This window comes from Nycticebus coucang, chromosome 12 (genome assembly GCF_027406575.1).
Source record: "Nycticebus coucang isolate mNycCou1 chromosome 12, mNycCou1.pri, whole genome shotgun sequence".
NCBI lineage: Eukaryota > Metazoa > Chordata > Mammalia > Primates > Lorisidae > Nycticebus > Nycticebus coucang.
Genome location: NC_069791.1, coordinates 74156031 through 74173142, shown reverse-complemented (window position 1 = coordinate 74173142; position 17112 = coordinate 74156031). Strand labels below are relative to the sequence as shown.

At 55.0% G+C, this 17112-nt stretch overlaps 1 protein-coding gene across 1 annotated transcript in view; it reads right to left on the bottom strand.

Moving 5' to 3' along the window:
* ELN (elastin) overlaps positions 1-17112 on the bottom strand; it is a 43911-nt gene that overhangs the window by 15318 nt on the left and 11481 nt on the right. The window contains exons 10-24 of the mRNA XM_053556628.1: positions 12186-12236; positions 11207-11236; positions 10704-10736; positions 7054-7089; positions 6470-6562; positions 6114-6191; positions 5962-6030; positions 5240-5287; positions 3945-4016; positions 3631-3660; positions 3138-3209; positions 2222-2263; positions 1772-1831; positions 1417-1464; positions 18-107 (exon numbers count right to left, since the gene is read on the bottom strand). Of these exons, the coding sequence (XP_053412603.1) occupies positions 18-107; positions 1417-1464; positions 1772-1831; positions 2222-2263; positions 3138-3209; positions 3631-3660; positions 3945-4016; positions 5240-5287; positions 5962-6030; positions 6114-6191; positions 6470-6562; positions 7054-7089; positions 10704-10736; positions 11207-11236; positions 12186-12236 (852 nt within the window). The remainder of the gene's footprint in view (positions 1-17; positions 108-1416; positions 1465-1771; positions 1832-2221; positions 2264-3137; positions 3210-3630; positions 3661-3944; positions 4017-5239; positions 5288-5961; positions 6031-6113; positions 6192-6469; positions 6563-7053; positions 7090-10703; positions 10737-11206; positions 11237-12185; positions 12237-17112) is intronic.

The following is a 17112-nucleotide window of genomic DNA, read 5'->3' as shown; positions in this document are numbered from 1 at the left end:
GCTGGAACAGACACTACCTGCAATGCCTCCGATCCCGGGAATTGCACCCGCCCCACCAGGAATGCCAGCCCCTCCAACACCAGGGAGGACTCCGGCTCCTCCAGCACCTGTTGGGATGGAGACAGTGCAGTGTGGCCAGGCAGGAAGGCCACTTAGATGCCAGCATTTTAACCAGCTCAGTCTCATCGGGGAACAAGGCCTGGGTATCTCTGGGCGGGCCTGCTTGTGAAGGCTCCCACCTTCTGTTCCTTGACTCACCCCCAAAGTGCCCTTTTCAACATGCTCATTAAGGGACTTCTGTGTTTTCAGACAAATCCCATTCTAATCACTGCCACATACTGAGAAACCACAAGTGGCTGCTCCGTGGGCCAGAGGGGCCCCAGTAGGAATGTTCAAGGCTTCCTCTCTCTGTGTTCCAAAGACTTGGCCAAGTTTGTAATCCAAGAGCCTGGCTGCATGGCTCTGGCAGCCCCTTGCAGCCCTGGTCCCGCTCCCACGTTCCAGCTGTCTCCCCCAGTGAAGGAGTTGAGGGTGCCTGGGGGGGGGGGGCCCTTCATGGGGCCTCCATGGAGCAGGCCCAGCTCTGAGCTTTTCCCTGCATTCTTGCCCCTTGACCGGAGAGGATACACAGGAAGGGCTCCCCAGGCACTGTGAATAAAACAGAGGACTTCCCTTTTATGCCAGCACAGGAAGTCCATGCCACCTCTGCAGTGGTGCCATCCAAGGGATTGTTGGTTTGAGGAGTGACTCAAAATTTTTATGGTACACATTAAATTGATACATAGCTGTCATTTAAAAAAATGCTTATATATGTACCACCTAAAATTATCTTTCTAACAATCATGGTACCCATCCCCTCTGCTTAGGCTCCACATTCCTGTTTGAACCACATGGCAGAATACACCTACATTTTAAAGCCTGAATCAAATGTTACTTTCTCTGGGAAACCTTCTGGATCTTCCCTGAGTGGAAATAATGCCTCCCTCTCCTTGGCTCCACAGCAGCACCCACATTCTCCAGACAGACCTGTCTGTCTCTGGTGTCTGAGAGTGGGTGGGGGAGGGAGTGAGGGAGGGAAGGAAGGAAGAAAGGATGGAGAGAGGAAGGGAGTGAAAGGATGGAGGGATGGAGAGAGGGAGGAATAAAGGGATGGAGGGATAGAGGGATGGAGAGGAGGAGGGATGGAAGGATGGAAGGAAGGAGCAATGGATTAATGAATGGGTGGAGGGATGAGTGGTAAGAAGGAGAGATGGAGGGATGGGGGGATGGAGGGAGAGATAGTTGGATGGACAGTGTTGAAAATGTCGGGCAACTGGCAGGGGCAGGCAGGGGCCATCTTGCTTGTCTGTATATGAGGCAGCCTCTCTACAGTAATGGGATGGGGAGGTTGGGGGATGGAGCCCGCTGGGTACTCACCATACTTTGCTGCTTTAGCTGCTGCTGCTGCAGCCTGGGCACCAACCCCTGCGGGAGGAGGGTGGAGAGGGAAAGACTCTGAAAATGGTGCTCCCGAATCTGCAGAGCCCATCCAGGTTGTTTCCAGCCCTGAGAGAATCAGCCTGCTGAGGTCTGGGGTGGTGGTGGTGGTATCTTCACAGCAGGCAGAGGCCAGTGGAGCTGCCCCTAACCAGGACCCTTCTCCAGGTTCAGCCCAGGGTCTGGATGTATGATGGGCTGCCTGTTTTTCAGGGAAGATCCTGGCCAGCCCCAGGATTCTGGAGCCTGGGTGGTCAGTGCTCCTTTGGCTGGAAGTGGTAGGAGGATTCTTTACCTGTCCCTGTTGGGTATCCGGCCTTGGCTCCTGCACCAGCCACTCCTCCAGGCCCATAGCCTACAGAACAAAGAGGTTCATCAGTCGCCATGCAGACATGTCACTGCTGCTGCTCTCCCCTGTCCTGCCCTTAGTCTATAGCTCATTACTCCAACCAGATTGAAAACAAATACACGTGAGGAGATTGTTATTCCCATTGTACAGATGAGGAGACTGAGGCTCAGAGAAGCAAAATGGCTCATCCAGGGCCCCGTTATGGGTGAACGGGAGCCAAGAGCAAGAACTAGGTTGTCTGAGTCCAAATTTCACGCTCTTTCTTTCAGGAGTTCCCATTCTAAGACTTCATCCCTCCCATTCAGGTGCCCTCCTAGCCCAGGGCTGGGGCACCCTTGCCAGGACATGGGAACCAGAAAGAGCTGAAACCCACAAGTCTAGGAGGGCCCTACTTACCATAGGGCAATTTCCCAGTAGTGTAGGGCAGTCCGTAGCCACCTGGGGAGAGGGCAGGGCAGGCTCAGGGTTGCCTTGCTGGGATCCCATCTATCTGGGTGGACAGACCTACCCCTACAGATGCTGTGGTCTGAGACCACCCCCATACACAAGGGTCCTGAGCTGCTCCCAGAAGCTCTCAGGAGAGCAGAGGCCCTGGGTGGAGGAGGAAAGGGACACTTATCGCCTATAAATCTAGATCCTACCATGTCCCTAGAGTCTAATGATCTTTTTTTTTTTTTGAGACAGAGTCTCACTATGTTGCCCTGGGTAGAGTGCTATGGCGTTGCAGCTCACGGCAATCTACAACTCTGGGGCTTAAGAGATTCTCTTGCCTCAGCCTCCCAAGTGCTGGGATTATAGGTGCCCACCACAACACCTGGCTATTTTTTTGTTGCAGCTGTCATTGTTATTTAGCAGGCCCGGTCTGGGTTCGAACCCGCCAGCCTTGGTGCATGTGGCCGGCATCCTACCCACTGAGTACGGGCACCACCCAAGTCTGAGGATCTTCTTATGTCCCTTCCCCAATGGGAAGCATCTCATTATCTGAGCTGATCACGGCAGGAGGAGTAGGGGTGCAGGGGGTTGATGTTGGAGGGATCTTTCCAGGAATGATGTTTCCTAGCATCAATACAGATGGCTTCCCATCAGAGCTGTAGGTCTCTGTGTGCGCATGTGTGTGCATGCGTGTGTACACAAGTGAGTCCAACACCACGGGACTGACTTCCCCATGCTTTCTTTGGCTGATGACTGTAAGTGGGCTTCAATACCCAGGTTTTCCAGCCACTACCAGCCAAAGAAACACCTTTGGCCAGACAAGTGCCCCTCAGGCTGACTTCTCAGCGGGGAGGCATTGTGACTTGTGACTCTGACTTACCTGGCAGCTTGGGTGCCTTAATGGGGTAACCCAAGGGGACTCCAGGCTGCTGGCCTCCGAATGGTCCAACCCCTGAGGGAATAAAGAGAGCAAGTTCAGGTCCCAGTAACCCCTTCAGATCTTCTGCCTCATGCCCCCTTTCTGTGTGGAGAAAAGGGGCTCCTCACTGTGCCTGGAAACCTTCCTGCCTAAGGGCCTCCCTGCCTCTCCATGGCCGGTCCACACTTCCTCCGGGAAGCTGTAGGACTCTCCCTCCTGGGGTTTGAGCCCCTGCCAGGGCTGTAGCCTTTGCAGCCCTTGGCACAGATGGGTGGGCTTTCTGGGCTCTTTTGGGCTGCTACCCGGATAGGGGCTGGGTGAGGGGAGCAGGCTTTGTGCTGCAGCCAGCAAGGCCTGGAGTGCAGGCATGAGCACAGACAGGCAGACCTGGGTGGGGATTCTGGGAGCCCCTGCCTGGCTGGCCACTCTTGTCGCCCAACCAGCCTCGCCTCACCTGGGATTCCGGCAAAAGCTCCGCCTCCACCTGCAATGACAAAGAGCTGTCACTATGACCCTGGCAGCATGGGCACAGAGCAGGGCAGCACTGAGGGGCAGGCAGGCACACACTTTGGGATAAGAGAGCACTGTGCTGCCCGCCCTGACCAGCTGTCCCAGTGCTGGAGCAAGGGATGCCCAACCACAGGGCCCTGAGAGAGCCCACCCACAGGGCCCTGAGAGAGCCCAGGATATCTATCCCTTCTCACATCCCAGGCCAGAGGGTGGGTGAAGAGTCCCACCATGCCCCCCCACCCTGCCTGGCCAGCATACCTGGGGTCTTGGGCTTCACTCCTGTTCCAGTGGGGACCCCAGGGAGCACCCCTACACCTGGGAACCGAGCTCCTGAGGGGGCAGACAGGGGCTCAGAAGTGAGGGCATGAAGGCAGGTCCCGTGGGCCCAGCTGGGCACCCCTCCCCTCCTCGGGTCCTATAGCTGACCTCCTTTAGCACTGTCTGTGACAGGCACGGCTAACGGGGTGGATGGAGGAAAAACCTGACTGGTGGTGACTTTCTCTCCCTGTCTGGCCCAAGGTCAGAAGATCTGAGTTTTAATCCTATTTCCCAGCCATGTGAGCTGTGCCTCAGGCAGCCTCATCTCTACTCTGGAGTTAATCACAAAAGCTGCCCTGACGGCCCTTGGCAGAGCAGGCAGAGAGAGGGACAGCGGTGTGCGGTGGCCCAGCTGAGACTGGGGAAGCCCGTGCCCTGGAACTTTTGCTCGATGCTCACTCAGCCCAGGCTACAAAGCAGCCATTCAGATGCAGCCTGGGGACCCTTGTGCCAACATCTCCCACCTCTCCCATGTCCCTTGGGGCTAGGCCACCTCGGCCCGGAGAGGGGAGGAGAAGGGAGGGCCACCCTGTCAGTAAATCCTGCAAAGCAGTCTGAATCTGGGCTTTTGGGGGAATTCAGGAGGTCACATGTTGGGTGGGGTGGTCAGGCCCCAGCAGGGAGTAGAGGCTGAGGTCGCAGCTCTTGGGGGTCTCCTGCAGGGAAAACTTTTTGGGCGGCACCTTGGTGACTCACAGCTTTTGGGAAACAGCTGGTCATACTGGGGTTTGCTCTTAGAGGCCTATCTCAGGCTGTGATGATGGTCTGGGCCTGGGATCAGTGCTTGGGTGGGGCTGGAGGACATGCCAGGGACCTTATGTCCATAAGCCTGAGATTGGACGCCCGGGAGACAGCGCTGGTCAGGACCCAAGGCCTCTGTGGCATTGGCTTGTAGGGGCAGAGGGGCACCAGGGAGGCTGACAAGGCCCTCTCTTTCGTTCTTTTTTTTTAGAGACAGAGTCTCACTTTATCGCCCTTAGTAGAGTGCTGTGGCATCATAACTCACAGCAACCTCCGTCTCCTGGGCTTAGGTGATTCTCTTGCCTCAGCCTCCTGAGTAGCTGGGACTACAGGTGCCCGCCACAATGCCCGGCTATTTTTTTGTTGCAGTTTGGGTTCAAAACCCCCTGGGTTCAAACCTGCCACCCTGGGTATATGGGGCCGGCACCCTACACACTGAGCCACAGGTGCCGCCTGGCCCTCTCTTTCTGTAGGTCCCTTCCCCCTGTCCTCACCTGTGCCTGGGAGCACGCCACCTGGGTATACACCTGGAAGCCCCACACCTGCAGCAGAAAGAGAAAGGAGCCCTGAGCAGTTTCCAGGGGCCCCAATCCTCCCCAGCCCTAGGACAAGCTCAGGGCTCCCAAACCAGCAGTCCTTGTGCCTGGCAGGCCAGCCAGGGACAGACAGGGGGTGGCTGTAGCCCTCCTCCCACGAGTTTTGGAAGTCATCTGCAACCCCTCTGTGCGTGGATTTATCTCTGTCTCCTGGAGGCTGTTTACATGGCCTGGCCAGCCCACTTCTGGCTAACAACTTCCAGATGTCCCCTCCCTGCTGTGTGGACTCAGGCACCCTTTTGTTTAACCTGAAGTCACTTCCTGAAGGGTCTGGTGCAGCAGAATGAGCACCAGTGGGGCGTCAGAGGACATCAGGCCCAACCATCTCTGCCGTGACCTGCAGTGGGCCTTCCTGCACTGACTTGCCATTCTGAGCCTCAGTTTCCCCATCTGTCATCTGAAAACCTGACACGGAGCCTGTCTCTGAGATCTGTTCTGTTCCAAGATCCTGGGAGAGGGGCTGAGAAGGTAGGCCAGGCCTGGTGTTTTCCCTGCTTTGCTACAGCCAGGCAGGCCCCGCCCTTCCTTCCCCAGTGCAGGGGGCTGGAGGAGGCTTGGTTCCTCCCCACCTCTGCCCCTCCCTGACCTCTGTCCTCTAGCCCAGGGGATTCCACACTGACCGGGCACTTTCCCAGGTTTTGCTCCGGCTCCAACTCCTACCCCAGCTCCAGGCTGAGGCACCACGGCACCTGGCACAGAGAGGGCTGAGTCAGAATTGGCTCTACCTGAACCTGCAGCCTTGACCTAGGGAGCTTAGGACCGGCCACCCTACCTGTAGACACTCCTAAGCCACCAACACCGCCAACGCCACCGACCCCACCGACTCCAGCAATACCTCCAAGCCCAGCACCTGCAAAGTCAGGAGTGGGAGACGTGAGGAGTCATGCAAGGAACAGTAGGGGAAGGAGGACCCTGGACTGCACTTTGAGGGCTCAGCATTGAGATCTGTGTCTGCCACCAACTCTCTCTGAGACTGGACACAGCCAACTGCCTCCCCAAGCCTCAGTAGGTTGCAAGAAGAGGCTCCTGCACCTGCCTCCCAGGCCTAGGTTGAGGGCAGGCTCTTTGAACAGTGGAGAGCTGTGGTAACCAGAGGGCTTACAACATGTCCCCAAGAGGGCCACTCACCAGCTTTGGCAGCTTTATATGCCGCAGCAGCGGCAGCTGCTCCTCCGGGCACCAGAGCCCCTGGGAAGGTGCCGGCAGGGAAGGTTCCGAGTCCTGCGGAGGGGAGGATGGGGTGAGGGCCTAAGCTGACACACCCACAGAGATTCCTAAGTCCTAGCTTTGCTTGGCCCTGTCCCCTTCGGGAAGACACTTGAGGATCTTCTGGTCTCTGCAAGACATCAATGTTCAGCACCTACCACGGCTCACCCGGACTGGATTCGTGCTGGGGGTTATCATGTCAGACAGCTCTGCTCAGCCTGACAAAGCTGCATGGATCTTTTGGGATTAAACTTCCATACCCACCTCTTCCCGAATGCCTTCCTGAACTCCCTGAGCCTTATGAACTTCCTCCACCAGCCCTCATCACTGTTGTAACTGTACCCAGGTACCCAGATGTGACTCCCTCATGCCCCAGGCAGCTGCTTGGCGCAGGTGGTGTCAGCATCAGTGTCCAGGACAGAACCTGGCCTGTACCCCTGTACCCTGGCTGCCCCCTATACCTGGCAGATACCCAAGAGGCATCTTGCCTGGGTGTCCATACTCACCCGGTGCAAGGCCACCACCTGCGAGTCCTCCAACACCTGTAGAGAGGAGGAGAGAGACAGGTGAGGAGAGGCCAATGTGAGGGTGTAATTGCTGGGTCCGGGATGAGAAGGGTCTCATGGAGTCAGGGCAGGAACATGGCCGTGCTGTGATCATTATGGAACAGCTGCCATCGTTTAGTGACCCACTTCTATGTGCTGTGCAGATGTGACTGTGCCGAGGCTCCCCGACTAGCTGAGCTGGGTCTGTGCCTCTCCTAGGAGGCCAGAAGCCAGCAGGGGCCAGGAGGCTCCTTGAGGGGGCTGGAGCTGAGCAGTCTGTGAGCAGGACCTCACTCAGGCCAGGTTCCACCCGGCTCCCACCATTAGCCCCACCCCAGGCCTCTCCTCTGCTTCCCTGCAGATGTCCCCTGACCATGTATCTGGGAGTCCTTTCTGTCTCTACCATCTGTCCTTCTGTCCAGGAGTCTCCTTGCTAAGACGTTTGTGAGACACCAAATGGGTCCCGTCTGGCTCTCTCCTCCCCACATCTGGGCCCAATCGCTCCTTCTCCCCCTCCGGGAGACATTCCACAGCCTTGGCCAGTACCGATGGGCAATCAGGTTGGAGTTTACATCCATGCCGGGTTTGGTTCCAATTATGTGAGAATCTCTCCTGTGAGTGCCAGCCCTGGCTGCCAGGGTCCCAAGCCCCAGGGGAGAGACCTCCCCAGGGACAGATCCAAAGGTGTGGTCTGCTGAGCCTTGGAGGGGTCGCCATGGCTTCCACTGGGTGTGGCCTCCTTTCCCAAGGGCCACTCCCCACTCATCTCCCACTGGTGTGACCTAGGTCCCCTAAGGCTCAGACAGTCCTCAATAGCACGGGTCTCCACCCTGGGCAGCAGCCGAGTGGTGGCCGGATAAGACTCGCTTCCCAGCACCCAGGCCCTGCCCTCTGGCTCTGGCAGTGGCTTCTGTCAACCCCGACCTGTTTTCTGAGCTTTGAGAGGGCAGGGGACATGCTTAGACCTTTCCTGTTTCCTGAGGGGCCAGGAAGACAAGTGGGGACTGGACAGGAAGTGAGGCAATGCTGGGGCAGGTAGGGAGTCAGGCAGCCCCTCTGCGGGTCGTGTGCCCCTTCCCACGGCCCCAGTCCCAGCTGTCCTGGTTCCAGTCCTGCCCTCTGGCCTGACCAGGTTTGTCCCTCTTGCTCTGTTTCTGTTGTACTCACCTGCCTCAAATTCCCCAAGGATTCTAGCACTTGGAAAGAGTGAAGGGAGGAGCAGCCCAGGACCTGGCCAGCTCAACCCTCTTTCTTCCAGGAATCAGAGAATTCTGGATTTAGACCCCAATACCTCGACCCAACCCACTCTCTGTGTTTATGAACAGGTTGGTCACTTTACTTCTTGAGGAACCATTCCCCCATCTACAGAGTGGCCATTATGCCGCCTACCTTCCTGGGCCCCATGTGCAAATAGCACTTGGTGTGTGCAACCTGCTAGAGCACCTAGTGGGTGCTCTTTATGCCTTCCTATCTTGCCTGTGCTCCTGTCAGTGGAAGGCGGGCCTCCAGCTGGTGCTCAGGGTTTGAGAGCGCAGGCTCCTAAGATGCCTGGTTCCCCACTGAGAGCTGCAGCAGGGTGGGGCGAGCCCCGGGGCCAGCTCAGCCAGCCCACTGCCTGCGGCGCCCGCGTGGAGAAGCAGCTGCCAGGCCACCCACCCTCCATTGCCAAGGGATTAATTGTTCCCAAGTACAACAAACGCTGCCTGTGCCCCATTCCATCCTGCCTGGGCAGGCCTGGACGTCCCCACTGCCTGGATGAGGGGGGCTTCCCTGGGGGCATCATGATGGCTCTGCCAAGGCCTTTATAGCCCTGAGTCCTGAGGCTGAAAGATGACCTCAGGATGTCATGGACTCCAGCCCCTGCCTGAAGACAGTGTACTTTTCTTTTCTTTCTTTCTTTTTTTGTTTTTTGCAGTTTTAGCCGGGGCTGGGCTTGAACCCACCATCCCCGGTATATGGGGCCGGCACCCTACTCCATGAGCCACAGGCACTGCCCTTACAGTGTACTTTTCAGCAGAAGGAGATGACCTGACTTTCCTTTTGGTCTACTCCTTCATCTTGAGCTGCAAGTTCTTTCAGAAGTCTAACCTAAATCTTTCATTAATAAAAGCTTCATTTTATCAGCCATCCAATCTGGAACTCTATATGCAGTTGTCTCAGTCTTCCCTGGGGTGTTTAATTACAACCTGCCATGTGTGCCCTGCTGCCAATGGGATCAATCAATGTACCCTCTAGCTTTGTAGGAATGACCTTGACGATTTGGGTCTTCTAGGGCCAAGCACAGTCCTGTCTCCACAGTTTGCTCATCTAGCCCTTCCCTGTACTCTCTCCATCATCAAGACCCTGCTAATATCCCTCACCCCTGCGGGAAGACAGGATGTAAGTGCTGGCAGGGAGCAGCAGTGAGCCCTGAGGTCTGTACAGAGCCCTGGCTTCACAACTCTGTACAGACCCCAGGAAGCCCCTAGCCCAAGCGCCCTGCCCTTCTCTTGCCCACCTAGCCCCAGCTCTGGAGTTTCACAACACAGATGAGCTTTTAGTGAAGGGGAATCTGGGTCTTGCAGATTCATTTGCACTTGGATCATCAACCATCAGGATTTCATAAGCGCTCTTGGACATCCAAACTGTGTCCTAGAGCCTCAGGCTTTGGAGCCAGGGCAACACGGTGCAGGGTGGGGGGCCGAGGCCACATGTGGAGCATCTCACACTGAGAGGCCATAAATCTGGATAGAGACGCATTTCCTCCACCTGCTTCTTATCCACCAATGTTTCCTGGAGGGACCCGCCTCTTCTGCTTCTTGGGGGTGCATTCCCTGGAGTCTAGCGTGGGCCCTGGTGGCAGATCTCAGACCCATGGGTGAGGTTGGGACAGATTCAGCCACACCTTCTTACTGGAAAACTCCATGGTCTGGACACAGCTGGAAGGGGCCTGAGATTAGGAAGAGAGCTGGCTCATCTGGGGCCAGGGTCAGTGCTCAGCTTGGGCTTGGGGTCAGGGCTTGGCTTGAGGCCAGACTTGGGGTTTATTGGGGGCCAGGGTCAGAGGTCAGCCTGGCGTTAAGCTCAGTGCTTGCTCTGGGGCCAGGTTTCAGCTTAGGACCAATACTTAGTCTGGAGTTGGGAAAAGCGCTCAGGTTGGCTTCCAAGAAGAGCTTTCTGGGGTCTTGGCATAGGTTAGAGAGGGCTTGGTCTTGGGTCAATTGTCAGTAGGGCATGCAGGTGGAGTCTGGGGCTGACCATCTGCATCTGAGCCTGAGTACTTTTTTACAGGCCCAAGGGACTCTGGACCCAGGGCAATCCCTCCCTTTGCATCTAGCACCAGACCCGTTTCTGAGGCTGTACAGAGGGGATTTTGGGCAGCTGGGTACAAAGACATCTATAGGGTAGAAGCTAGACACTCCTCACAAAATGGGGAACACAGAACTGCCTCCAGCCTTCTGTCCCTGAAAGCCCTGGGGCCAGGCCCTGGCCTGCTCATTCCTAGGGGGCTATTGCTACTCTTACCTCTCTCCCACCTCCTGCAAGTTGTCTGCCTTGCCTAGTTCACAGCTCTGTACGTCCTCCCATGCTACCCAGGCCCTTTGTTCTCTCTCAGTGCTTGTGGATCTTACCTGGCTTGGGTGGTTTGCCGCCAGGCCCCAGTGCTGCAGAGGAAAGAGATGGAAGTGAATAGGGGCCCAGCCCACCTGCCGTACTATGTATGCTCCCCCACCCTGGGCAGAGTGAGGGCATCCCAGGTCTTAGCAGGCTCTCAGAGAGGGTCCTCCCATGGGATACAGAGCCACCAAGAGCCCAGCTCTGCCCTGGATCTGTGGTTACTCTCTCTGAGCCTCAGTTTCCCAGCCTCTCAGAAGAGGAAGGTGATGTCCACTAGGCTGGCTCAGCAGGGATGTTTTGAGGATCAAAAGACATGTGAAAGACTGCAGAGGTCACCAGGCAGAGAGCCTGGGGGAGGCTGGTGGGCCAGTGGGTTCTGGCTCTCCGACAAGACTCTTCCCCTGGATACTCAATCTGTGAGACCATGGAACCCTCATGCTTGGGCATTCTGGGGTTCTCAGAGCTGAAGATGTGTGACACCCAGACCCCTTCAGGCAGGAACCAAGTTTGAGCTCACCTCCTCCTCCCAGGCCTCCAAGACCAGCCCCTGTGTTGAGAGATAGAGAGAGAGTGAGAAAACTATCAATACCTCAGATAAGACCCCACCCCTACCCTAGCCCTGACCAAATTCATCACTGCCTAGCTATATGATCTTGGGCAAGTTCTGACCTCTGTGAGCCTCAGTTTCCTCATCTGGCTCATTGGGCCAATAGCCTTTGCCTATTTATGTTTGAGAGAGCCCCCGTACCCCTCTTGCACATCAATTCCGAATACACAAGTGTTTTTTAAGTATTGAAAACATTACTTTTGATTTTTCAATCTACTTGAAACCATTATGCTTATTTCCCTAAATTAAAGGATTACTGCTATTCTGCCCATTTTCTTTTGGGGAGGGGATGCTCCCAGTCTCCATCTGCTCATAGTCATTGCTTTTACACTGTTTTTTACTTTAAAAATTCTTCCCCCAAAAAATAAAAACAAAAGCAAACAAAAAATATTTTAAAAACACTTCCCCACATTTCACGACAGACAGCATCATATTAATACTTTTTATAGCTGCCTAATAGTTCAGAGTTTACTCAATCACACCCTCCAGTAGGGTAGGTTTCTTTCTTTCTTTTTTTTTCTTTTTACATGTTTTGCAAATAACAGTCCTATGAACCTGGTGCAGATTGTTCTTTTCAATTATTTCCTTTGTATAGGCTCCCAAGGGTGGGATTAATGGATTGAAGACTGTGGATCTTCTAATGGCAGGAATGTGTGACGGCGCCTGCCTCCCCACAGCCTCCCAAGCATTGCGTTTCATCTTTCAGAAAATGTACCATCTTGGGGGCTGCAAAACAGTGTCATGTTAACTGCATTTTTAAGTGGGCATCATTTCTGGTTCCTCGGGTAGGCATGTTGATGTTCTTACTTTCTGCAGTGTCAAAATGTGCATGGCTTACTAACATCATCGCCTGCCTTACCTGGCTGTGTGCAAGTTTCTGGTACATTACCTGGATAATAGACACCACCGGGAACTCCACCAGGAACAGCCCCTGGGACCCCTGAAAGGAAGCAGGTAGAGTCCTTCATTAGCCAGAACTAATAAAAGCACAGGAACAAGGTTGGTGACAGTGGTGCTAATGATATTGCTGGTCTCCAAAGAAATTTCTGTTGGCCAAGTGTATTCTCATTCTTGCTCCACAAAGTGGCCCTTTGAGGTTCGATGGGCAGGGCTTACTATTATTGTTTTAACAGATGTGAAATCAGGCTCAAAGAGGGTCACGGATGTCCTTGGGGCCACATGACTGGAAAGAGATGCAGCCTGTATTCACACTTAAGCCACTCCTCTGAGTATGATGGTTCATGAGGTGGTACCTGGCTCTCCTTGGAGGCAGGGGCCTGTGGGCAGGGAAGGGCCCAGTAGGGGCTGCATCTGAGCATCTCTCACAGGGAAGCCCACTCTCCCTTGCTCTGAGCAGCTGGGCAGTTAGGAGATGCAGCTGCTGCCAGCAAAAATGCAGCCATTCCCACACTGATAGGATGGCTTGAGGTCAGCATCCTCAGCCACTTGCCCAGTACTTGGGTGGGGTTCTGGCTAGCTGACACAGGGCTGTCTTAGGAGGCGCCGGGGCCACAGGGGGACACCATGAATGAGCAAAGTGAATAGTTTCCTAAGGAAAAGCTAATGCACTGGCCAGGCAGGATCACAAGTTCAGTCCCCACGGACCAGTGAAACTGTCACTGGGGAGCACTATGATGCGGGCCCCAGACCCAGGCCTGGGCCATCACCATGCCAAAAGACCGGGTCCCAAACTGGCCTTTGGCTCCACCCTAGAAGTCCTCCTTGCCAAGGCCCCTAGCACAGTCCCTGAACCACTCTGCTGAAAGGGGCTGGAAGGGTCTCGTGGGGCATAGGAGGGACTGGAAGCCATGTCAGACAGCTTTGCAGTGTGTCCAGACGTCTGGACTCCATGGCCTGGCGACGCTGCACAGCTGGGCTTGCTGGCCTCAGGGCTCCATCAGCCTCAGCTGCAGCCCAGCAGGATTGGGGATGCCGAACTATCACGGCCACCCTGTGCCAAAGCTCCGGCGCCATCCCCCTCCAGGGCCTGTGATCCCCCAGGGACTGCAGTCCAGGCCTGGAGTATGCAAGCAATCTGGTCAGCGCCTTGGGGCCCAGAGAAGTGGCCCAGAGAGGGCTGGGCCTGCTGGGAATGGACGCTTGGCCCTGTCATCAGCTGCCAAGCCCACACATGGCCTGCCTGGAGCCTCTGATGCCTTCCTTGGCTCCAGCCTCCAGCTCTCAACACCGTCTCTTGTATGTCGTCCTCGGCCTCAGCCTCTCTCCTTTCTCCCCTGTCTCTTCCTATCCCTCCTTCCTCATGGCCCTCTCTCCCCTCCTCTCTGCTCTCTGGGTCCAGAGCAGACTGCAGAGAATGATGTAATAGGAAAGGAGAGTGAGGGGCTCAGGACAGGCTGCTCTGGCTTCTAATCTTGCCCTTGCTCCTTTTTACCACCTGTATGAACTTGGGCAAGTCACACAACCTTTCTGAACTTCAGTTTCCTTTCTTGCAACGTGAGGCTAATAGTCAATGCACTGCAAGGTTGCTATGAGGTATCAAAAGGTTCAGTTAAGAGGCCATGTTCTGTCCTGGATCTGGCACACAGTAATTGCTCTAAAATAAAAAGATAGTGACCCTGAATTTCCATTTTATTCCACTTTGCTACACAGTACACACCCAAGGCCAGTAGGTGCTCAATAAATGATGGGTGAGTTAGGTGGAGGGGAGGCAGGGAGGTTGCCTCTGGATCTGACTCTAACCTGTTTCACCCCCAGCTTCCTTAGGGGTCTCTCTGCCTCAGGCTTGTTGAGCCCTCTGGCTTGGCTGGACTCTGACTTCCTCTATCCTGAGGTTATGCTCTCCAACACCCCATCTGTGGTCTGAGGAGGAGGACTCAGCTTGCCCCCTAACCCTCACTGTCCCCACTCTCTACCTCCCTGATCCCAACAGTGTTTGCCAAACTCTATGCCTGAACAATGGCAGTCTGCGAGCTCAAGATTTGAACCCCCACTTTACAGAGAGGTTTAAGGGCTGCAAAGGATCCTTGCCTGTGTCTCTTCAAGTGTAGGAGGGAAGAGCCTAAAACAAGACAGGAGTTGATCAAGGGCCTTTGTAAAGGTAGCAGCCTCCTCCTCGTGCCCCATGGGCCAACCTCACCCCATCTCTACTCCTTGGCACCAGCAGTGCATCCTGCCAGGAATGCCCTCACCTCTATCCAAATCCTACCCTCCACCAAGGCTGAGCTCAGATGCTTCCTCCTGCCTTCCCTGAGCCTGTGGCTCTTTCTCCCTGACTGTGCCGCTCAGCTGGCCCAAAGCAGTTGGCCCGGAGAATGCTTGTCTTGTTTCATGTGGGTTTGGCTTGTTCCACCGACTAGCCCAGGGTGGAACTTGTCTCTTGCATCTTAGAATCATGATCCTAGACTCTCAGGGATCATAACAGTCTTCTGGCTGGGCTGAAACGCCTTCTGCAAATATACCTCGTGCCTCTGCTTGCACACCTCTTGTGAGGAAAATCGTCCCCTCCCAATACTGTCAGCTTTGCCTGCAGAGAGGTCTTCTGCCTATTGAGATAGAATCAGTTTCTCTGTTCCTTCAATTCCACTTACCAGAGCCTCAGAGATGGAGGCTCACCCCTTATCCACTGACAGCCCCTCAAACATTTACCTTTCTTTTAAGGTCTAACTCAAATGTCACTCCTGCTGTGAAGCCTTCCAGGATTTCCTGGAGCACCCCCCAGTCTTCTCTGCTTCCCCCATCACCGCACATCTGTTTACATATCCGCTGCCCCACACTAGACCAAACACAGTGTGAATAGCAAGAGAGTGAATTAAACCTTAGAAATGTGAACTAATTATAGCACGAGTTAGCAGATTCTGAGTAAGAGAACATACTATTTAAAAATGAACGTCCCCACGGCCCTCTTACGTGATGCATTTTGTGCAGATATTCCATTGGACCTAACTCCAGCCCAAAGAGATACTTCGGGCAGGGATGTTTCTCCCCATTTTGCAGCCAGGGAAACAGAGAGCCAGTGAGATGAAGTGCCTGGCTGCAGACCCGCAGTTGACCCCGGTCACATGCAGGGCCTTCTGCCCAGGGCCTGGGCTCCAGGTTCAAAGAGAGGGGGCAGCAGTCCAGCTGGCTTTGCCAAGCCAAAGTCCAGGGGGCCAGCTTGAAGAGCAGATAAGACTCCACGAAACTGTTTGTTGTTTGCATGGAGAAGGCTGCCAAGGGTTTTTCAAAAACAATCTGACCTTTAATGGGTGACTCTGTCCCCTCCCTCATGGGGGCACATCGGCTCTCCTGCCAAGGCCCAAGCAGACGTACGGAGAGGATCAACCTCTAAACCCAAGCTTCTCAGCCCTGGCGGTTCATCAGCCACCTGGAGAACTTTAAAAGTCTCCGTGTCCTGGCCACTCCCCAGACCAAGTCAAGCAGGGATTCTTGGGTGGGAACTCTAACACAGAGCCAGGTTGAAAACCCCTGTTGCAAAGCAGCTTCAATTCTGAAATCAGGTGGAAAAACTCCTGACACTATTCCTAGAGGATGGAGAGAGAGGATTATACTCAGTTTAATTTCCCAAGTTCTCTTTTTATGGGGCGACCAGGCAGCTTGTTCTTCCCTGGAAGGTCTCTATGGCTTTCTCCTTCCTCTCACTGTAACACTCTTCCTTGGACCTGGAGGAACTCAAGTAAGTGACATCTTCCTCTTTGAAGGGAAGGTGGGCTCCCCCAGGACAGCCAGGTGGACGGCAGGGAGTGTGTAACTGAGGCCCTTCTAGCTCCCTGACCTCTCCAGACTCTGGTAGGCTGTCCAGACACCCCAGGAAACCTCATCTATTCACATGCCCCTTATCAGGACCCTCTATTTCAGCCACCTGGGACAAAACAGGGCTTTGTAAACAATGAGGCCAGCTAAGCATTCAGTGGTATCTCTAAGGATGCCAGGAGAGGGTTCACTTTGCCGGGGGTATGCCGCCTTAGGACTCAGTCCCATGTCTGCCTCTCCCCAGATGTTACCTGGTACCTCTCTCCCATCCCCTCACCCTTTGACTAGGGCAGAGATCTGGCTAGTACTAACTCTCAGGGGCAGCCTCAGTTTCCTCATGTGTAAAGTGATGATGATTCCTGACTCTCGAGGTTCCTATGAGGATTACCTGCCAGGCTACATGTGGCAGCACTGACTAGGAGGGTGGGCAGCTGGGGATAATCCTGGGGAGGAACTGCTGGCCTCAAGTGCTGGCTTGCTGCTCTTGCCAGGCCTTGCTGCTTGGTGCCCACATCCCTTGGCCTCATCCAGGTCCAGGAGTGGACACTGCACAGGAAGCTCCTGCTTCCAGCAGCAGCCCAGCCGGTCAATCTCACGGAAGCAGCTGCTGCTTCTCCAGCCCTCTGACCCCCTACTCCACCCTGCAGCCTCCGCCCCCCCCCCCATTAAAGGTCTGGTTTTCATGGCAAGGAGGACCTCCATGGGAACAAGACCCTGCTCCAGCTCCCCCAACTGCATGGCCATGAGCTGCTCCTGGCTCTTCCTGTGGCCCCTCCTGTGCCCCCCAGTTGGCTGCTGCATAGCAGTCCCACAGGGTGCCCCCTGGGACCTAATAGCTAGCTATGCCCACATTGGGGCACACACCAGGTGGTCCAGCAATGCCCTAAGGTCCACTGTAGCCTCTGCCGCCAGCTGTACTCTCTCACCAGGAGATAGATACCTTCCCCAGCTTGCTTCCTCCCCTCACAAGGCACATACAGACACATACATGTGCACACACTCAATCACACACAATGACATACCTGGACACCACGTCTCCCAGGTGCATGTCTGTTGGGTGGCAGACGTCTGCACACACTACCAAGCACCTTCACATACCCCTCCCA